At 40.9% G+C, this 23581-nt stretch overlaps 1 protein-coding gene across 2 annotated transcripts in view; it reads left to right on the forward strand.

Moving 5' to 3' along the window:
* Positions 1-659: 659 nt before the first annotated feature.
* Positions 660-23581, forward strand: part of LOC132868397 (cytokine-dependent hematopoietic cell linker) — a 49038-nt gene continuing 26116 nt past the window's right edge. Inside the window, exons 1-4 of one of the 2 annotated variants that reach the window (XM_060901247.1) lie at positions 660-795; positions 20282-20323; positions 23214-23246; positions 23347-23482. In XM_060901247.1, coding sequence (XP_060757230.1) covers positions 23244-23246; positions 23347-23482 — 139 coding nt within the window. In that variant the 5' untranslated portion in view covers positions 660-795; positions 20282-20323; positions 23214-23243. The remainder of the gene's footprint in view (positions 796-20281; positions 20324-23213; positions 23247-23346; positions 23483-23581) is intronic. The other variant, XM_060901248.1, reaches the window with a different exon arrangement.

Raw genomic sequence — 23581 nt, forward strand, 5'->3', positions numbered from 1 at the left:
GGCCCCAGTTGGCTGTGAAGTCCGAACCCAGAACCTTCTTGCGATGAGGTGACAGTGCTCACCACTGAACAATTGTGCCACCCTTAATATCAACCAAGGATTTGGATTGCAGATGGCTGTAATAGAAAATTAACTATTATAGCCAAACATTATCATACAGAATTATTAAATAAGCAATGTTACAAGTGCGCTCTCTCTCTCTGACCTAATGAGTGTTTTATTAAAGGAAGGGTAAAAGCTTGCATCGATAAAAGACTCCTAGTCAGCACTAATATGAAGTATAAAACATAAATGCTGTACTGGAAATGAGGTGGCGTACCTGATATGATAATTCAAGTGAAAAAAAAAGATGTTTTCTGATTCGATTAAATCGCAGTTGTTCCAATAAAATTGAACCCTTCATAATTCAGGAAACATTTAAAAATAAGCATTTCCCTTCATTTACAGGGTGATCAAAACTTTTTGGTAGGTCGTGTACATCTTTGTCTTGCATGTCTGTCAAACATATATAGTATCTATACCGTAGATGTGTGCGTCTGGGCCGATCGTCATAAGTGAAGGAGTGTTCAGATGTTAATCTCACAGAGGAAGTGAGCTGAGAAACCACAGGAGTGAAAAAGTGACCTTGCTGCTGCTGCTGCTGCTTTTGCTCGCACACACACTCACACATGCACACATACGCATGTACGCTGGCCTACACATCCTCCACACACTGAAACCTGTTCTTGTGCTCAGTCGACTTCACCTCACACAAAGAAACTCAAGCTCGCTCATACAGTAGCTCCATCCCACCAGGTAAGAACTGTCTCACTATCTTAATCGATGTGGTAGTGTTTGTTCCTGGCTGCACAGTATACTGACTTTTTTTTTTTTCTTTTATAAAAGTGTGTGTGTGTGTGTGTGTGTGTGTGTGTGTGTGTGTGTGTGTGTGAAGACCTGTTCAGCTCAGCTGAGGTCTGTATAAATTAGTGATCCAAGTTAATGAGTAATTCTTTTCCCTCAACCGATGAAGTGCTGTTGGTGTGTCTGTTGTATCACTGTGTTGTGCCTTTGCGAGGGTTTCTGGTTTGCCTTTTACAGGAAAGTAGTGTGACCTTTTAATTATTTGGGTGTTCTCTTGTTTACCACTGGTGTGCTTTCCAGTCCGGTTTTTATAGCCAATCCTGGCAAGCCTTTATAGTTCTGCTGGTGTGGCCTCCTTCGCCTTTCGTGTTGTTACTGTTCCCAGTGAGTGCAAATCGATGTACAGTACAGTGGTGCTTGAAAGTTTGTGGACCCTTTCGAATTTTCTATATTTCTGCATAAATATGACCGAAAACATCATCAGGTTTTCACACAAGTCCTAAAAGTAGATAAAGAGAACCCAGTTAAACAAATGAGACAAAAATATTATACTTGGTCATTTATTTACTGAGGAAAATGATCCAATATTACATATCTGTGAGTGGCAAAAGTATGTGAGCCTCTAGGATTAGCAGTTAATTTGAAGGTGAAATTAGAGTCAGGCGTTTTCAGTCAATGGGATGACAATCAGGTGTGAGTGGGCACCCGGTTTTATTTAAAGAAAAGGGATCCACTGTAAAAAATGTCCGTAGAATTAACAGTGAATTTCTGTAAAATCATGACATAGAAAAACTGTAAATACAAAAACAATGAAGCAGTGTGTAACTTACATCAATATACTGTAAAACTCCTAACCAAATACCACTGTTAATTTAACAGTAAGAATATGTTGAATTGATCATATTTTTTTGTAGAATTTACAAATTGTTGTAGTTTAAACACAGACAAACTGTAATACTAAAACAGAATGTGATAGTTAAAATTACATCATTGCCCTGTTAAAAAAATTAAAAAAAAAATGTCAGTAGAGGCTCTCCGGCACATTTCGTAAAACTCTAAATCAAATAAAATATCTGTCTAGTAGATCATTGCTTGTAACCATCATACATTGAATCCCGGTGAAATGTTCATGCAATCATTGTTTATTGTACAATGAATATCCGTAAAATTTACATTTAGTTATCATTAATTGTGCATGGAATCCCAGTGAAATGTACAAGTTATTCTGTAATGTTGTTTACATTTCACTGTATTTTTAAACAGGATTATTCTGGCAACCCCAGCTGCCAGTATTTTTCCGTAAAAACAACGGATTTTTTTTTTTACAGTGTATCAAAGTCTGATCTTCATAACACACTTTTGTGGAAGTGTATCATGGCACGAACAAAGGAGATTTCTGAGGACCTCAGAAAAAGCGTTGTTGATGCTCATCAGGCTGGAAAAGGTTACAAAACCATCTCTAAAGAGTTTGGACTCCACCAATCCACAGTCAGACAGATTGTGTACAAATGGAGGAAATTCAAGACCATTGTTACCCTCCCCAGGAGTGGTCGACCAACAAAGATCACTCCAAGAGCAAGGCGTGTAATAGTCGGCGAGGTCATAAAGGACCCTGGGGTAACTTCTAAGCAACTGAAGGCCTTTCTCACATTGACTAATGTTAATGTTCATGAGTCCACCATCAGGAGAACACTGAACAACAATGGTGTGCATGGCAGGGTTGCAAGGAGAAAGCCACTGATCTCCAAAAAGAACATTACTGCTCATCTGCAGTTTGTTACAGATCATGTGGATAAGCCAGAAGGATATTGGAAAAATGTTTTGTGGACGGATGAGACCAAAATAGAACTTTTTGGTTTAAATGAAAAATGTTATGCTTGGAGAAAGGAAAACACTGCATTGCAGCATAAGAACCTTATCCCATATGTGAAACATGGTGGTAGTAGTAGTATCATGGTTTGGGCCTGTTTTGCTGCATCTGGGCCAGGACGGTTTGCCATCATTGATGGAACAATGAATTCTGAATTATACCAGTGAATTCTAAAGGAAAATGCCAGGACATCTGTCCATGAACTGAATCTCAAGAGCAGGTGGGTCATGCAGCAAGACAATGACCCTAAGCACACAACTCATTCTACCAAAGAATGGTTAAAGAAGAATAAAGTTAATGTTTTGGAATGGCCAAGTCAAAGTCCTGACCTTAGTCTAATGGAAATGTTTTGGAAGGACCTGAAGCGAGCAGTTCATGTGAGGAAACCCACCAACATCCCAGAGTTGAAGCTGTTCTGTACGGAGGAACGGGCTAAAATTCCTCCAAGCCGGTGTGCAGGACTGATCAACAGTTACCGGAAACGTTTAGTTGCAGTTATTGCTGCACAAGGGGGTCACACCAGATACTGAAAGCAAAGGTTCACGTACTTTTGCCACTCACAGATATGTAATATTGGATCATTTTCCTCAATAAATAAATGAGCAAGTATAATATTTTTGTCTCATTTGTTTAACTGGGTTCTATTTATCTACTTTTAGGACTTGTGTGAAAATCTGATGTTGTTTTCGGTCATATTTATGCAGAAACATAGAAAATTCGAAAGGGTTCACAAACTTTCAAGCACCACTGTATGCTTTTCAAACTTTTGAGTACAGCTGCTTTCGTACAGTATTTATTTTTTTTGATCCACTAGTGTGCATTTTAGCGCTGCCGATGCTCCATTTTTGGTGCTGTAGTTATGCTTTTTTAATATCACTGGTATGCGCTTTCTCATGACTTTATTGTACTCTCGGCTGATGTTATGATTGTCTTTTGAGTCTTATCAATATATCCTATCAAGTGCCCTTTCAGTACTTGGAGCCATACTGAAGTCCACTTTTGTCAAAGGGTCAAAATCATGAGTAGATAAAATCGAATCAAGAGTTTTAAGTGTATTTGAGACCAGACTTGTAGCACTTGAGTCCGATTCATGCCCTAATTTTAAGGACTCGTGACTTGACTTGGACTTGAGCACTGATGACTCGGACTTGGACTCGGAGTCATAAATTGGAGACGAGGACTCTGTTTTTTTTCTTTAATTTTTGTAACACGGCATAATAATTTGGCATAAGATATTTATATTTATATCTACATTAATTTTTATACTAATTTCGTGCAAGAAAATGCACATTCACCTGTTCATACGTCATGTTCAGGAACAAACGAACGTTCATGGCGCTAAAATGCCTGGAGAAAACGCCCCTAGGATTGTCCGCTTTGCTTATACGGACTTCTCGTGCAGTGGGAAAAAATGCACAGCTATGTGTTCCGTTTGTAGAAGAACTATCGAGGAGACAACGGGGACAACCTCGAACGTCAATCATCATTTGGCAAGACTACACCCGGAGAAGGAAGTGACACGCTATGTTCATTGCCCTGTTGATAGCGGGGCTTGCCATGATTGCCGCCATGATTCTGTTGCAGCAATGTCAACCTAACTGCATGTCTTTGGAGTGTGGTGGTGTAGTGGTTAGCACGGTCGCCTCACAGCAAAAAGGTTCCAGGTTTGAACCCAGCGGCCAGCGAGGGCCTTTCTGTGTGGAGTTTGCATGTTGTCTGCGTGGGTTTCCTCCGGGTGCTCCGGTTTCCCCCACAGTCCAAAGACATGCAGTTAGGTTGATGTGGGGAGGCCTTGGGCTGAGGTGCCCTTGAGCAAGGTACCTAACCCCTGACTGCTCCCCGGGTGCTGGAGTATGGCTGCCCACTGCTCTGTGTGTGTGTGTTCACTGCTTCAGAGGGGTTAAATGCAGAGGATGAATTTCACTGTGCTTGAAGTGTGCATGTGACAAATAAAGGTTTCTTCTTCTTAACAGCCATTCTGAAATAAATTCTGAATTGACTTGAACGAGTATAGTTATGCAAGTATATCGATGCATTTGCTTCGCTTGTGTATTGTGCCAATGATGACGAAGTTGTCGAGAAGGTATTGTTTCAAATTTTGGACAAAAAAGATGATTCTCAGGCAAGTCCAAGACCGAGGTACATCCAGGTACATACAGCAATAACTCTGAGACAATCCAAGTCAAGGAAGAAAATACCTCAAGACCAGGTTCAAGTCCTCCAGCCCTAACTAAAGGTGCATGACTTCGTACTGCACTGTCAGTGTGCCCTTTATATTGCCATTGTTGTTTCCTTTTTAGTGCCATTAATATTCCCTCTTAAGTCTTTCCTGATATTGTTGCTATTTGAAAATGTTTTGTCTGTGCTGTCAAATAATTTGCATTTCAATTCTTTTTCATCATGAACTCATTCAACACTTTGTGAGAAATGTTCAAAATTGAGGAAGTGAACACTAAGGGGAGAAGGAATTTCTGTTTTGTTTTTTTTTAAATCTCAAGTGGAATGCATCTTGTGGAACTGCAACAACGAGGACGTGTACTCTCGGGTTCCATGTATAAAACACGTTATTTCATTTCATTTATCTTCAGGCGTGTTGATAATGATCATTCGAATGAACTAAACACAGTGAAGTAATGTTCGTTACAGTGGGCATTCCCTGTTAGCTTCACCTAATTAAAATAGTGGGAGGTGTGAAACAGTCAGCCTTCTCATGTCTTCCGCTGGAATTCAAGTTAACTGTAAATTGCCACAGTAACCACATGACACAGTGATATCTCTTGACAAAACAATCAAACAAACAAATAAATAAAGCATTTCCACCAGTTGGAATAACATTATCAGTTGTGCAGTCGGGAGCTGCTTGTTGGCAGTGGTGGCTGTGAAAACTCAGCTGGATGATGGATTTTAAAGCCATTCTGTAGTAATGCAAAGTAAACAGTGCAAAAAAACAACATAACGATACATTTTCAAAATAATATTTTACAAACTGGCTGTCGAATGTCCACATGGCCAACATTTTTCACTGTTGATTAATTGCCGTTCAAAGTTTCAATGCATCTAGAACCGAAAAATTATATTTCTCATTATCATGACCGTTAACATCATTTGTCGACTTGGATTTGTGACTTTGTTGTTGGCCAATTGATAATTTTGAAGTCAAAACCTTCATCGTGTGTCTTCTTTTCATCACCTTCCTGCAGTTTTTGACCAATTCCAGTGTCATCCCTAAAAAATATAGTGTACTGATTTTAGCCATTACATCAGTGAAGTTAACTATGACCAATTAACCAAGTTAAACATACATCGATAGATTCTATTTCAGACTAATTAACTCAAGCATGATCCATTTCCACTGAGAGAAAGCAAAGGGGAGCGCAAAGCACCTACAGAACTGTCAATCATTCCAGATTCACGTATCAATTGGCTCATTACTCATTTATTGGGGAGAAAAAGATTGCTGTTGTTTTGGAGTGATTTGAGTGATGGTGTATTTTGAGTTCCAGTTCTTACTAGCTAACTCCAATGCTAAATCACAACACTCATCTGCAAAATGCATTAAGATTGGCAGGTCTGGTAATATAAGATAATACATGCTTATACGTACGGGCCACTTTTTCCATGGAATAAAAACACGTATTCTATTCCCTTCTAGTGGGTTTATTGATGGCATGCAATCTTGTTATCATATCGCTTGTCCTCCATGTATTATGCCACTCTCCCCAATGGAGAATGAGCGTGCAATATTGTTACAATATTGCACATTGTCAAGACAACATGACATCACATGTCAGAGCTCATGCGAAGATCCAGTGACAAAACTTTTCTGCTGCGCATGCGCACAATCATTTCTTTGTCCACCGGAAAAGAGAGAAGACGACGCTGATCCAGTGCTACTGCTCGGATTAAGCATGAAATAAATAAACTGAAACTGAAGACGTGCTGAACACCTGAAAAGCTACCGAAACTTCGTTAGATATTCTTCACGGATATTTACAAGAGAAAAACATACCAACGGACATCGAAAAACTGGAAAAGAGACACATCAGAGATGTAAAACTTCTGCGCTAGCAAGTGACTGTGATGATTTGTAAATAAACCTGGCCGCGAGGTTTGCTTCATTAAAAGCGGAAGATTGAGAGAATTTTGGCTGCCAGGTCGCTCCGTTGTGTTTAGTTGTCGATGTTGATTTTAAAAGTAACAAAATAAATTACACAGGGATAATAATAATATTCAGCTTGACTGCACTAGCATTGGCCTTTGCTAACGCTACACCGACTGAAAGTTAACTGCACTGCCGCGCTAACAGAACTGAGTCGCGAGTAAGCTACCGTTGGCCTTTGAGAATGCTGATATGAAGAGAATGTGTATGTATAATAATCTCATCTCATCTCATTATCTCTAGCCACTTTATCCTGTTCTACAGGGTCGCAGGCAAGCTGGAGCCTACAGTATCCCAGCTGACTACGGGCGAAAGGCAGGGTACACCCTGGACAAGTCGCCAGGTCATCACAGGGCTGACACATAGACACAGACAACCATTCACACTCACATTCACACCTACGGTCAATTTAGAGTCACCAGTTAACCTAACCTGCATGTCTTTGGACTGTGGGGGAAACCGGAGCACCCGGAGGAAACGCACGTGGACACGGGGAGAACATGCAAACTCCGCACAGAAAGGCCCTCGCTGGCCACGGGGCTCGAACCCGGACCTTCTTGCTGTGAGGCGACAGCGCTAACCACTACACCACCGTGCCGCTAATAATAATAATATTGGATGGCTTTTTTTTTCATGGTCTATCCGATATATTCCATTCAGCTACTCGTCTTCGACTCGTTCAATATCATGCTTGCTGAATGGAATATATCTGATATACCACTCAACGCCAGCCAAAATTATTTAAATATAATATCACAGTAAATATCAGTGGACATCATGGCAGTTTTTAAATTAGTGTTCGTTTACATGTTCAGTAAACAGGTGGGTCTTTGGGAATGTTCTTGCTCCCACATGGGGGGCAGGACAAAGAAGAGTATTAATGTGTATATTCCTTGGACCTTGGTTGGTGTTAGCTGTGCTAGAGGCTGAAAAGGAGCAAAGCAAAGTTGAGTACATGGCTTCAGGTAAGAGGAGATGAATTTTCAAGCAATGGAGCGATGTGGGAGAAGACATCGCCTGCTACAAAGACTGAATAACTTTATAAATGACTATCAGGGTTACGTGTGAAACAGAGATGGGCTGTTCCTGCTGTCTGATTTACACTGAGAGACATCAATGGATGTAAAAGTTCAAGTAAATCAAGTAAAAGTTGTGGGTAGCTCACTATAGCACCGTAGCTCACTGCATACCGTGCTGTTAAACATTTGTTTTTAAATTACACTTGAGTAGTGCTCAGGTTACTCTTTGCGTAGAGTTTTGCATGTTCACCCCATTTTATCTGCGTTTTCCGGTTTCCTCCTACCGCCCAAAAACATGCCAGTAGATGGTACCCTGCAAAGGTACAATCAGATCCAGATCTGTCGTAACCCTGACCATGATAAAGCAGTTAATGAAGATGGATGTACTTGACAGAAGTTGTTGTAGTTTTGGCATTTCTCTTCCTGTGTAATTCACACAAATCAGTACTATTCCTTACTGCAGTTAATTATGGGTCCGAGCACCAAAGGTGCTCGAACCGTATTATTTTTGCAAGAGTATTTCTTCACATTATTCTTTTTTTTCCCCATGAAAAGAATTGTGCAGACCAACCCGTAAGTCACAGAGATGTGAAACTTGGTCAATAGATAGTACTACCTCCTACTACTCAGGCAAGCAAGATGCGCCTAATTGCTTGAATTGTTGGGTTAGAGCACAGTGTTAATCCTTTTGGCCCATATCTCATGAGCCATATGTCCTCCAACGAAAATTATTTCCCCCGATTCTTTGGGTTCTTCCAAACAAGAACTTCAAAAACCATTTAGCTTTGCCACGTAAATTCTGAAACTCTGTAAATGTCAACCATGTTGACATTTCTCAGCTGCCACATACCAATCAATTCTAGCAGCCAGGGGCCTAATTTGCTCAGGTCGCTGAAACTCATGACTGGAACCGTGGATTTGCATGAGATAATATGCAAAATTTAGGGCAAGATCATATGATGCGATGTTCAGATAACTGTTTCTTGGGAACTATATGTTCAATCAAGCTGAAATTTGACAGATTATGTCTCTGTGCTCATCTGTAAGTCACATAATTTTTGGTGATGACAGGATTACTTCAAAAAAAAAAACAACATACATAGCTGCCATTGTTCAATCACCTTTCAGCAAGCATTTGACAGGGTTACCACTGAAATATGTCATGAAACCTGAATGGTACCGTAGGTCCCTCGAGAAACCCACAAGTAAGTGACACAATCTCACTCAAACCGGATATTGCACCCAAGACAAGCAGACTGTATCACTTGTGAAAATAGGGTGAAAATTCCAGGACTAATTCACGGAAATATGTTTTGCAGATTATGCAAGCTATCGTAAATTTGACCGGGCAGGGCTGAGTTGTCCAAAAGGAAATTTCTTGGTTTCAGGAAAGAAGGTTCACTGAACAATTTGTCACCTGTTACCTCACAGCAAGAAGGTTCTGGGTTCGAGCCCAGTGACCCATAGTCAGCCAGGATAGGCTCCAGCTTGCCTCCGACCCTGCACGAGATAAGTGGTTATGGATAATGGATGGATGGGAAATATTTCCTGAGAATGCTTTGATACCACAGATTGCCACGTGTCACTCGGATTTGTTTGTTTTTTTTATTTGGTGTCTCATCACTACAATTTCCATCTTTAATACTTACAGTTTTGAAGATATTTTCAGTTCTACTTAAATTCAGGATATCTGCACTAAACTTACTGCGAAAGTTATGGTTATATGACAAATTTTAAAAATGTGTACGCTAACAGTTGTGTTTGTATCATGTAATTGTGCAGTATCCTGATTTTAATGTTTAATCCACTTCATCAAACGACATGAGCTGTGCTAAAATGAAGAAAACTGAAATGGAACTGACACAAATGTTTTTTATTTACGTACAGAACCCTCACGGCTTTGAGGACGCGTCTGCGTATCTGTTCATTTTAAAATGGTGTATTTTGGTCTGCGTACCAAATAAAACTAAAAACTGATAGTTAATTTTAATAGACTGTAATCACCTTAGACACATATACTGTACATTTCCGACATGACAAACCTCCGACAAGTCGAACGTGAGTTATCGTTATGGATTAAAGTGTTAAAATGTTCAAATATTCCCCAGTGCACACGTCTGCAGCCATTTCATGACCGATTGATATTTAAACCTTGTACACATTTTGCATTATACTAATAAGGCAACTTGTGGTAAGAATGTCTGTTACACATGACTTCACACACCCAGAGTTTCAGATCAAGATCTGTCTTTCAAAAAATTTCGAGTGGCAAGCACTGAAACCAAATTGTTAACTGCCATTTCTGTATTTAAATTGTCACTCTTGGTTAAGCACATTTTTCTTGCACGATTTCAGCTTGAGCTTTACAGCTCCACTGTCTGGCAATAACGATAATGTGTCACAATGAAACACCTTCGTGTTTGAATCCTTTCTGCACACTTATTTGGAAACTATCTGATTCCTTTAAACTGCATTTTCGATGCAATTGAAAGAGGAAGAGAAAAATGCAATCTGGTTTCATTAGCTCATGTTTTCTCTCACCATTATTTTTTTGGGGAAAAACTCATGTCCTGAGAGCAGTAAACAAGAAAAAAAATCCAACAACGTCCAAGACAAGTTATCGAAGTAGCATGTGTTAGCCTTGACCCGCTTCATTACCTCCACCATCTTTGTTGGAGGAGGTTCTGTTTTCACCTCTGTTAGTTTGTTTGCCTCTTCCCAACATAACTCAAAAAGTAGTGAACGGATTTTGATGAAATTTTGAGGAAAGGTGGTCCATGGGCCAAGAAACAATTGATTAGGTTTTGATGCAAATTTGGATACGAATGCAGAGCCAGGATATATTTGTCTGTTCCCAACGTAACTCAAAAAATAATGAATGGATTTGGATGAAATTTGGTGGACAGCTTCAGTATTGCCCTAGTTTCAAGTGATTTGATTTTGAAGTTGATAATCTGTGGCTTGGCGGAGGTATGAGACTCTACCGAATTCCCTTCTAGTTTGGGAGCTGTCATATGATGGGGAGAGCTGGCTGGTGGATGGGAATTTGCAAAGACTTAATTTGGAAGAAAACAGGGAGGAAATCTAAATTTCTGAAATTAAGTCACCAAATCTTTTTGTGCACCTGGAAAACTGTAACTGAGGATAAAGCTAGATGGCCAGTATGTTGGCTCAACTAGATTCGATGAGACTAGACTAATGCCGTGTCTAAAATCACTCACTATATAGTGCACTATCTAGTCAAAGTCCCTCTCATGCCAGAATCTGGTCTTCCCAGGGAGTCTCCTGTCCCAGTACAAATGAACTCTTTAAGGCGTATGGGTGCGGCACCGATCTCCGTTTCGATAGCCCTTGGTCTCTCACCTATACAGCTTGGGTTACATTGGGGGGCTAGTCCTCTGGTAACCATAAGAGTTTGACTTCCCTACTCGCATCTGTATTGCAGTGTGCCTTGCCAGACGGGAGTAGGTACCATTTTTATGATGGTCTTTGGTATGACCCGACTACGAGTAGAACTCATGATCTCCCAGTCGAGAGGCGGACACACTAACCACTAGGCCAACTCGCGGTCAGACTATATAGTACGTTTGCCATTTTGTAGTGCTGTCTGAATGTAGAGTGAGAATTATGACACCCTATATAGTGGACTCAAAGTATCCCACAATGCACCATGAAAAGTAGTGTACAACCGATGGTCACTAACCAAGCAATATTGCAGTCATGCTGAAAGAAAAGCTGTCAAAGCTGTTTCATAAGGACCATTAAGTATTTTAGACTGAGTATTGCAGTAGTTTGTTTTTCCTTATGACAATGGGCACGAGAAAAATGTAAAAGTTGTGGCGTGAAAATGGCAATAATATTGGCGTATGTTTGGGGTGGACGGATGGAGGAAGAAACACATTATTAACAGACATTCGGGGACAATTAAAAATAGTAAGAGAATAGAAAATAAGCTAACTCGAATAAGACAGATTAAATGCAAGAATAAAAGTTACGGTATAGTGCAGAGTAAGGAATTAATCAAAAGCCTCAAATTTGATTTAATAAAAGGCAGCAGCAAAGAAGAAAGTATTCGGCCTTGATTTAAAAGAACTGAAAGACGCAGCAGACACAAAGTACTACAGTGGGGCAAAAAAGTATTTAGTCAGTCACCAATTGTGCAAGTTCTCCCACTTAAAAAGATGAGAGGCCTGTAATTTTCATCATAGGTATACCTCAACTATGAGAGACAAAATGAGAAAAAAAAATCCAGAAAATCACATTGTCTGATTTTTAAAGAATTTATTTGCAAATTATGGTGGAAAATAAGTATTTGGTCAATAACAAAAGTTCATCTCAGTACTTTGTTATATACCCTTTGTTGGCAATGACAGAGGTCAAACGTTTTCTGTAAGTCTTCACAAGGTTTTCCCACACTGTTGCTGGTATTTTGGCCCATTCCTCCATGCAGATCTCCTCTAGAGCAGTGATGTTTTGGGGCTGTCGCTGGGCAACACGGACTTTCAACTCCCTCCAAAGATTTTCTATGGGGTTGAGATCTGGAGACTGGCTAGGCCACTCCAGGACCTTGAAATGCTTCTTACGAAGCCACTCCTTCGTTGCCCGGGCGGTGTGTTTGGGATCATTGTCATGCTGAAAGACCCAGCCACGTTTCATCTTCAATGCCCTTGCTGATGGAAGGAGGTTTTCACTCAAAATCTCACGATACATGGCCCCATTCATTCTTTCCTTTACACAGATCAGTCGTCCTGGTCCCTTTGCAGAAAAGCCATTAATACAGGTAACGAGTGGAGGACAGAGGAGCCTCTTAAAGAAGAAGTTACAGGTCTGTGAGAGCCAGAAATCTTGCTTGTTTGTAGGTGACCAAATACTTATTTTACCGAGGAATTTACCAGTTAATTCATTAAAAATCCTACAATGTGATTTCCTGGATTCTTTCCCCCCATTCTGTCTCTCATAGTTGAAGTGTACCTATGATGAAAATTACAGGCTTCTCTCATCTTTTTAAGTGGGAGAATTTGGACAATTGGTGGCTGACTAAATACTTTCTTGCCCCACTGTATGTATTTATTAATGTGGGAAATATGCTCAGTATAATATGGATTTATTAAAAAAATGCATGCAGGTATTTATTTTGAAAACCCACCAACCGACTGATCTGGCACATTTTAATTGTGCAAAGGTAATGACATAAATAATGGTGCAGCGGAGTAGTGTCCAAAAGTGTTTATTTATTTATTTATTTTTATTATGATGATTTTTTTTTGGGCGGCACGGTGGTGTAGTGGTTAGCGCTGTCGCCTCACAGCAAGAAGGTCCTGGGTTCGAGCCCCGGGGCCGGCGAGGGCCTTTCTGTGTGGAGTTTGCATGTTCTCCCCGTGTCCGCGTGGGTTTCCTCCGGGTGCTCCGGTTTCCCCCACAGTCCAAAGACATGCAGGTTAGGTTAACTGGTGACTCTAAATTGACCGTAGGTGTGAATGTGAGTGTGAATGGTTGTCTGTGTCTATGTGTCAGCCCTGTGATGACCTGGCGACTTGTCCAGGGTGTACCCCGCCTTTCGCCCGTAGTCAGCTGGGATAGGCTCCAGCTTGCCTGCGACCCTGTAGAAGGATAAAGCGGCTAGAGATAATGAGATGAGATGAGATGATGATTTTTTTTAAACCAATGAACTCACTATATAGTCCTCCATATAGAATTCCTGAGATAGTGAGTAGGGAGTAGTGAATGAGTGACTGATTTCAGACACAGCTTAAAGTGCCATTCCACCATTGGATGTATTCTTTGGCATAAAATACAATATATTTTATGACAACATGACTAGACAGAGAAATCCTTTAGCTTCAAAATGATATATCAAACATAATTTTTTGACAACGACAAGTATATTAATTTTGCGACCAAAGTCACCTACCCTTTTAATTTCCGCGCGGTAGTGAAACGTGATGTCATCGGCAGGTTCCCCTTCTTGTGTACCACGTCACGTGTGACGTGGCACAGATTATCAGCAATGGCGGATAGAATGCGATTTCCACTTGTCAATTGCTGTGCCGATATTCACCATCGACCGTCTCCTTTGGGCATCACTTGCTATTTTCCTTCGCTTCTTTTCCGAAGCTGACAATCGCGTTCTATCCGCCATTGCTGATAATCTGTGCCACGTCACACGTGACGTGGTACACAAGAAGGGGAACCTGCCGATGACATCACGTTTCACTACCGCGCGGAAATTACAAGGGTAGGTGACTTTGGTCGCAAAATTAATATACTTGTCGTTGTCAAAAAATTATGTTTGATATATCATTTTGAAGCTAAAAGATTTCTCTGTCTAGTCATGTTGTCATAAAATATATTGTATTTTATGCCAAAAAAATACATCCAATGGTGGAATGGCACTTTAAGAGTTCTCATTTTGTGTCCGAACAGAACACAACACTGATATTCCAGTGCTTCAGGATGAGCCTGGTTGAACACTGAGAGACTTAAACTGGACCTTGAGTCCTTTAGGCAACTTGTGAGGTTGTTTGGAACAGCAAAGTAAAAATGCAACACGAAATAGGCGTCACGAATTGCATGAATTTAGATAAAGTGCACTCAGTCAGTGGAAGAGATAAAATTTGTTGCGTGTGTCATAATATTTGGTGATGCCTCTGATCACCTTAGCAACAGTGCCAGTCAGGTCAGGTACGAGTACCACCACAGTGTGCGTCTCGGTCAGTGTTGTGGTCTACCTGGACATGAAGCACAACTGGCAAACCCATGTCCAGCCAACAGCTGATGATCCAGACGGTTCAATCGTCGAGGTGCACAAAATACATGGCGAGTGGTGGACATACAAGCTGGTGAAGGTTGTGATGGACAGGATGTAAACTGAGTTTATGGGTTTGTCTTGCAGATGGAAAGCGTTTCTGATTACACTCCGTCTATAACTACAGAGTGAGAGACATTTTGTGTGTGTGTGTGTGTGTGTGTGTGTATTTGGAGTCTCTGTTCCTCATTCGAGCACGAGGAGGAAGCAGGAAACCGCACTGAAGTGAAACACTAAAATTAGAGCTCATAGACATCTGTATAACAGAAACACAGATGAAAAACACAAATACATACAGGGAGAACTGAGAAATTGTGTGTGTATGAGTATGATCCAATAGGAATTAAATGTATAAACATATTTATTCTATCCACATTCACTGGATATGAGCAATTGTGCACACTGATTGGCTACTCTACAACTAGGCTATCAGCTCATACAACCCCGATTCCAAAAAAGTTGGGACAAAGTCTCATCTCATCTCATCTCATCATCTCTAGCCGCTTTATCCTTCTACAGGGTCGCAGGCAAGCTGGAGCCTATCCCAGCTGACTACGGGCGAAAGGCGGGGTACACCCTGGACAAGTCGCCAGGTCATCACAGGGCTGACACATAGACACAGACAACCATTCACACCTACGGTCAATTTAGAGTCACCAGTTAACCTAACCTGCATGTCTTTGGACTGTGGGGGAAACCGGAGCACCCAGAGGAAACCCACGCGGACACGGGGAGAACATGCAAACTCCACACAGAAAGGCCCTCGCCGGCCCCGGGGCTTGAACCCAGGACCTTCTTGCTGTGAGGCGACAGCGCTAACCACTACACCACCGTGCCGCCTTGGGACAAAGTACAAATTGTAAATAAAAACGGAATGCAATAATTTACAAATCTCAAAAACTGATATTGTATTCACAATAGAACATAGACAACATATCAAATGTCGAAAGTGAGACATTTTGAAATTTCATGCCAAATATTGGCTCATTTGAAATTTCATGACAGCAACACATCTCAAAAAAGTTGGGACAGGGGCAATAAGAGGCTGGAAAAGTTAAAGGTACAAAAAAGGAACAGCTGGAGGACCAAATTGCAACTCATTAGATCAATTGGCAATAGGTCATTAACATGACCGGGTATAAAAAGAGCATCTTGGAGTGGCAGCAGCTCTCAGAAGTAAAGATGGGAAGAGGATCACCAATCCCCCTAATTCTGCGCCAACAAATAGTGGAGCAATATCAGAAAGGAGTTCGACAGTGTAAAATTGCAAAGAGTTTGAACATATCATCATCATCTACAGTGCATAATATCATCAAAAGATTCAGAGAATCTGGAAGAATCTCTGTGTGTAAGGGTCAAGGCCGGAAAACCATACTGGGTGCCCGTGATCTTCGGGCCCTTAGACGGCACTGCATCACATACAGGCATGCTTCTGTACTGGAAATCACAAAATGGGCTCAGGAATATTTCCTGAATTATTATTATTATTATTATTATTATTACATTTTTCACAAATTGCTACTGTAATTTTGCCGGTTTGTTTACATTCAGTAATATCCAGTAACTTAGTAATTTAGATCCAGTAACTATCAACGAATAATTACCTCAGTAGTACCCCGATGGGATTCATTTACCACTTTTAACATCATCCACGACTGTGTTGGACTGAAGCTGGTTCTAGAGGACGTGAGACAGGGACTCGTTTTAAATGACTACCGTGTAGTTACTGTCCAGAACTGGAAATGAGTCAACACTCGACAGCGTCCCTTCAGTGTCCAGGTACTGACTGATTCTGAGTCCTGGTCTCCATGTCTTCTTTCAGTACTGCATGTTCAGAGGTTAGAAAGAATAAAAACACATTTTATGACTCGCTATCTTGTATCAACAACAGTTCTAGCTCTGTTGGTAACATTTTGTACAGGTTAAAATTGGTCCCATGTTAGAAACAAAGTATCAGCGACTAATATTCTGATATCATTGGCACAATGTGAAAATGAATTTGGCATGGCGCCAACCAGTCAATGAGGCATCAAATTAAAAGACTTTTCGCTGTTTTGCAAATCCATAGTAAAAGTGTGGAGTGTCATTCTGGTCCAAAAATACACTTTAGACCAAGATGAAACATCATGTACATCATGGTAAGCTTTCTGCCTGGGAAATGGACCATTCTGGGTTGTGCACATGACTTCATGTCAGATTTACGGGAACTTCCCTTGGTCCAATTTCACTTTGGTTTGTATTTCCTGCATACACAGGCTTGGTTGTGTAATGCAGCAGATATTACGCAAAATCCATCAGCACCTGGTGTGAAAATCTGGTGGATTGACACATATCCTTTTCATTGTGGGTGAGGGCGGGGTCATCCTGGAAAAGACCGCTCCCATCAAGATAGAAGTGTTTTGATCATCGAAAAAAATCCATCCTTCAGAAGAACTTTGCATGGATTTGGCGGTGAAGTGGAAATCCCAAAGAATTCCCAACAAATACAATGATTATTGATTAACCCGCAACACATCATGCTTTTTATCTTGATATAGTTACATTCGAAACTAGTCATTTTCTGTTCCCACTGAGATCATTTCCTTCCTGAGAACGTTCCCATGATGGAAAGTTACAACTTGACCTCGGAGTGTTACCACTGGAGACTCCTTCGATCGATGTGAAATGCTTTGATTTGTTTTCATTCGAAGGGATTTCGTTCATTTCTTGGTGAAACTGTGTTGACTCGTTGAATCATTGATATGTTATTGGTATTTGTTGGTTAATCTGGAAAGGGAGGAATGACGGGAATAAAAATGGCACTCAGCTCAAGTGAATTCGAGCGATACACTGCAAAAAATGGCCTTTCAAAAATAAGAAATAAAAGATTAAAACAAAGCATATTTGCTTAAATCAGGTGAAAAAAATCTGCCAATGGAACTAGTCAAATTTGACTTGGTAAGATTTCTTAAAGTAAGATGAAAAATCTAACCTGTTTTTAGATGAAATTATTCCAAAATAAGATTGGGGAACTTATTATGCGAGATCTGATTAACTCATTCATTCATTCATTATCTCTAGCCGCTTTATCCTTCTACAGGGTCGCAGGCAAGCTGGAGCCTATCCCAGCTGACTACGGGCGAAAGGCGGGGTACACCCTGGACAAGTCGCCAGGTCATCACAGGGCTGACACATAGACACAGACAACCATTCACACTCACATTCACACCTACGGTCAATTTAGAGTCACCAGTTAACCTAACCTGCATGTCTTTGGACTGTGGGGGAAACCGGAGCACCCGGAGGAAACCCACGCGGACACGGGGAGAACATGCAAACTCCACACAGAAAGGCCCTCGCCGGCCACAGGGCTCGAACCCGGACCTTCTTGCTGTGAGGCGACAGCGCTAACCACTACACCACCGTGCCGCCTCTGATTAACTCAAAATAATCAAAATAGTTCTTATAACAAGATCGTACTTCTTACATTTAGCCATTCAAGTCATTTTTATTTATTTCATTTTAAGGGTATTTCACTTAAATTCATGACAAAGTCTTAGCAGTAAAAACTGAATTTAAGATAAATATACTAATATTAGGATTGTTAAATTCTACAACTAAGCATTGCTCGCTTAAAAGATTCTCCTTTTGTGATCTGTAATTAGTAAAATACTCTAGATATTAGAACAGAGACTATCTTGAATCAAGTTGACGACACGTGTAGCATTGCAACAAGTTTATTTTTTTTCCCATTTCAACATTCAAACAGGGGCGGCACGGTGGTGTAGTGGTTAGCGCTGTCGCCTCACAGCAAGAAGGTCCGGGTTCGAGCCCCGTGGCTGGCGAGGGCCTTTCTGTGTGGAGTTTGCATGTTCTGTCCGTGTGGGTTTCCTCCGGATGCTCCGGTTTCCCCCACAGTCCAAAGACATGCAGGTTAGGTTAACTGGTGACTCTAAATTGACCGTAGGTGTGAATGTGAGTGTGAATGGTTGTCTGTGTCTATGTGTCAGCCCTGTGATGACCTGGCGACTTGTCCAGGGTGTACCCCGCCTTTCACCCGTAGTCAGCTGGGATAGGCTCCAGCTTGCCTGCGACCCTGTAGAACAGGATAAAGCGGCTAGAGATAATGAGATGAGAGATGAGAACATTAAAACATCTCTTAAGATTCCACTTCCCCAGGACCTCAGGCACCAAAAAAATAAAAATAATAATAAAAAAAAAGTCTATGCATTTTGAATTACAGTGCTTACACAACGCCAAAGCAACAGTGCATTTTGGGGGCACTGACTATTCATGTATACGAGGGGTTTACAAGATCAGGTACAAAAAAAAACCAACCAAACAAACAAACAAAACACTGAACTTAACTCACAGCATTCCAAAAAGACCTCACTAAAACACCCTCCACTCACTCATAGCCTTTTTGAAGGCACTTGTCTGGTCTAGAGTCTGTACAGCATCTAAAAGGACCTCACTCTGAATGACTGAGAAAACAGTCGCAGTAAACTTAGGATATGTAAGGTGGAGTTGAACTGTAATGAAAGATTTCAGTAAAGTTCATTTATTCCCAAAACAAGCATCTCATCTCATCTCCTCTAGCTGCTTTATCCTTCTACAGGGTCACAGGCAAGCTGGAGCCTATCCCAGCTGACTACGGGCGAAAGGCGGGGTACACCCTGGACAAGTCGCCAGGTCATCACAGGGCTGATACATAGACACAGACAACCATTCACACTCACATTCACACCTACGGTCAATTTAGAGTCACCAGTTAACCTAACCTGCATGTCTTTGGACTGTGGGGGAAACCGGAGCACCCGGAGGAAACCCACGCGGACACGGGGAGAACATGCAAACTCCACACAGAAAGGCCCTCGCCGGCCACGGGGCTCGAACCCAGACCTTCTTGCTGTGAGGCGACAGCGCTAAGCACTACACCACTGTGCCGCCTCCCAAAACAAGCATACTTTTTTTTTTCTTGAAACAAGATGAACCGCATTTGACAAATGTCCAAAACGTACTTACTTGTTTTAAAAAAAAAACTTGTTTTATTTTCAAAGGTGCTCCAAATAAGACTTTTTCAAGACATTTTGTCTATACAAGATTTTCAAGATGGACTGTCTAAAAACTAGCCTTTCTAGCTAAATGAGGTTTTGCTTGTTGGGCAATTATGTCTTATAATAAGGGTGGTTAGATGTTTTGACTTGAAAATAGACAAACTTCCTAAGATTTTTATTTTTTGCAGTGTAGATAGAGCTCAACAATGAATTCTTTCCTGTTTGGTCATGTTTACAATGTTGGACATCTCATGACTGTCAAGTGAGACAGAGTGTGTCTGTGTGTTTGGAATAGAGAAAGTGAGATAGAAAGCAAGTGAGAAAGAGAGCAAGAGAGAAAGAAAGGGAAAATGTTTCTTCTTTTTCTGGCTTCCTCATAATGATAGCATGTGCCTGTTTTGATCCCATCAAGACATCTGACTTTTCTCTTCTCCGTGAGGATTTTTTTTTTATTTTGCTCCAGAAATAAACATGTCTTACAACACACACACACACACACACACACACACGCGCATTTACAAACATCTATCGGTGTGTTTTGCTTTTCAGTATTTTCTTGAAGCTGAAAATCGTCCCTCGACAAACAAAAAGGTACCACATATACATTGTCCACATAAAACGAACACCAAATATCTGTGGTGGGTTTCCCGAAAGTATGTTTAGGTAACAGTGAAATGAGCGGGCACGGGGAACACATTTACTTAATTATTTAGTTTATTACTTGCTCATTCTTTTGTGCCAACGTTTATTAATTTAATTTAAAAAAAAACACGCTTGGAATAAAAAAATATTGCCCAAGAATGTAAAATAGTTTCAATTATTCATTACCACATTACATATGTAATGCTTAATGACGATACCATATATCAACATATTTGAAACACTTTATATTTCATTGACCTCCTCAACTGGATTTAGCAACTACTAATGCCTATATCAGGGACACGCGTTGCAAAGACGGTCTTCGTCCTGTTGCTCTTTAGACTCCTTCTTACAGGTGAGTTTGGGAAAAACACGTACAGAGACAACGCTGACTGCTTCAGAGAATCTCTCAACTCTCTCTTCCACCCAAAAGGGCAATGCTTTCAGGAAACCTACCCCAGTTTCTTCATTTCCTGTCCAGAGATGTCATACAAAGACCGCATGTGGTTTTTTCACCGTTCTCATTACATTTTCCAATGCAGACTTTTTTTTAGAGAATACGGTTTTATTTTCATCCATGCTTTGTTCTTCTTGCATTTCATTTTTTTCACATGGTTTAGTTCCACATGTTAATCTCAAAGGTTAATTATTAGCATGGCGTGTTCACATCTTGTGAAGCGTGAGGAGACATTTGCATTTCAGAACTACAGATGCAAAACAGAGAAATCTAGACAGACAGAGCTTAGAAATTATATACACATGAACACATTTATCTACTATTCTAAGAGAAGATTCTAAGAGTACATTTGTTATCTGTTTGCACCACATATGGGTTTAGTCATTAAATATGAGCGCATCTCAAAAAAAAAAAATTTGAATATTGTGAAAAAGTTCATTTTTTTCATAATTTAATTCAAAAAAGTAAACTTTCATATATTATATATTCATTACATGTAAAGTGAAATATTTCAAGCATTTTTTTTTGTTTGGCTTATAGCTCATGAAAATCAGAAATCCAGGATCTCAAATCTCATCTCATTATCTCTAGCCGCTTTATCCTGTCCTACAGGGTCGCAGGCAAGCTGGAGCCTATCCCAGCTGACTACGGGCGAAAGGCGGGGTACACCCTGGACAAGTCGCCAGGTCATCACAGGGCTGACACATAGACACAGACAACCATTCACACTCACACCTACAGTCAATTTAGAGTCACCAGTTAACCTAACCTGCATGTTTTTGGACTGTGGGGGAAACCGGAGCACCCAGAGGAAACCCACGCAGACAACATGCAAACTCCGCACAGAAAGGCCCTCGCCGGCCACGGGGCTTGAACCCAAACCTTCTTGCTGTGAGGCAACAGCACTAACCACTACACCACCATGCCGCCTTCCTAAGATCAATTAAAAAAAAAAAGATTAACAATACAGAACTGTGCAACTTTTGAAAAGCATGTTCATTTATACACTCAGTACTTGGTTGGGGCTCCTTTACCACAAATTACTGCATCAGTGTGGCATGGCATGGAGCCAATCAGCCTGTGGTACTGCTGAGATGTGATTGAAGCCCAGGTTGCTTTGATAGCGGCCTTCAGCTCGTCTGTATTTTTGGGTCGAGTGTTTCTCATTTTCCTCCATAGATCCTCTCTGGAGTTCAGCTCAGGTGAGTTGGCTGGCCAATCAAGCAGAGTAATATCATGGTCAGCAAACCATGTGATAGTAGTTTTGGCACTGTGGGCAGGTGCTAAGTCCTGCTGGAAAAGGAAATTGGCATCTCCATAAAGCTTGTCAGCAGATGGAAGCATGAAATGCTCTAAAATCTCCTGGTAGACAGATGTGTTGACTTTGGACTTGGTAAAACACAGCGGACCAACACCAGCAGATGACATGGCACCCCAAATCATCACAGACTGTAGAAACTTCACATTGGACTTCAAACATCTTGGATTCTGTGCCTCTCCACTCTTCTTCCAGACTCTCAGACCTCGACTTCTAAATGAAATGCAAAATTTACTTTCATTTGAAAAGAGGACGTTGGACCACTGAGCAACAGTCCAGTTCTTTCCCTCGTTAGTCGAGAAAAGATGCTTTTGATGTTGTCTCCTGGTTCAGGAGTGGCTTGATATTAGGAATGCGACAGTTGTAGCCCCTTTCCTGAAAACGTCTGTGCGTGGTGGCTCTTGATACACCGACACCAGCCTCAGTCCACTGCTTGTGAAGCTCTCCCAAGTTCTTGAATCAACTTTTCTTGACAATCCTCTCAAGGCTGCGGTCATCCCTGTTGCTCGTGCACCTTTTCCAGCCAGCCTTTTCAGCAATGACCTTCTGTGGCTTACTCTCCTTGTGGAGGACGTCGATGATTGCCTTCTGGACAACTGTCAAGTCAGCAGTCTTCCCCATGATTGTGGTTGCGTGTACTGAACTAGACCGAGAGATACACAGTATTTATACTGTTTTACTCAAACTTAGAATGAAGTATTCTCATATTTTGGGATTTTTTTCCACTATAGGCCATATCAAAATTAAAACAGAAAAATGCCCAAAACTTTTGAGTTTACGTGTAACGAATGTGTAACTATAATCTATTAAATTTTCACTTTCTTAAATAACTGATAGAAAATATTGAACTTTTTCACAATATTCAATTTTTTTGAGATGCACTAATATGTGCCATTTCAGGGTGAAACCAATGGCCAGTTGATGTCAAAATGGTTGTTTCAGCAGCTTTGTTGAAAAGCTGAATCCTTACGTATAATCATTCTCTTTGTTGCAATTGATGATGCCAATCAAAAATGAGTTCCTGAAAACTAATCCAGGTCACTGTGTGTGTGTCTCAAATGCAGAGTGCAATTCGAAATGTGTCTCCTTTGAACATGGTGAGTCAAATTGTCTTTGTATCATTGTGTATCCATTTCTCTCTCTCTCTTATACATTTTCTTTCACACATATACCATAATATAAATGCTCACCAATCAGGATCGTTGGAACAGAGGAGGTGGGATCAAACAAAGATCTGGTCACCAAAACGACTCAGACGAAGGAGACTATCATGAGCCAGAGGAACCTATAATGCGATTTCCCAGACCACCACAGTCACATTCAGAGTATGCAGGTAACTTATTCCACTGTGGACATATCTCAGACCACACACTATCCACTACATAGGCCAAGTAAACAACCCAAATGTGTGTTTTGTTTAGTTATCAAGTTA

This window comes from Neoarius graeffei, chromosome 20, assembly GCF_027579695.1.
Source record: "Neoarius graeffei isolate fNeoGra1 chromosome 20, fNeoGra1.pri, whole genome shotgun sequence".
In the NCBI taxonomy this organism is placed as follows: Eukaryota; Metazoa; Chordata; class Actinopteri; order Siluriformes; family Ariidae; genus Neoarius; species Neoarius graeffei.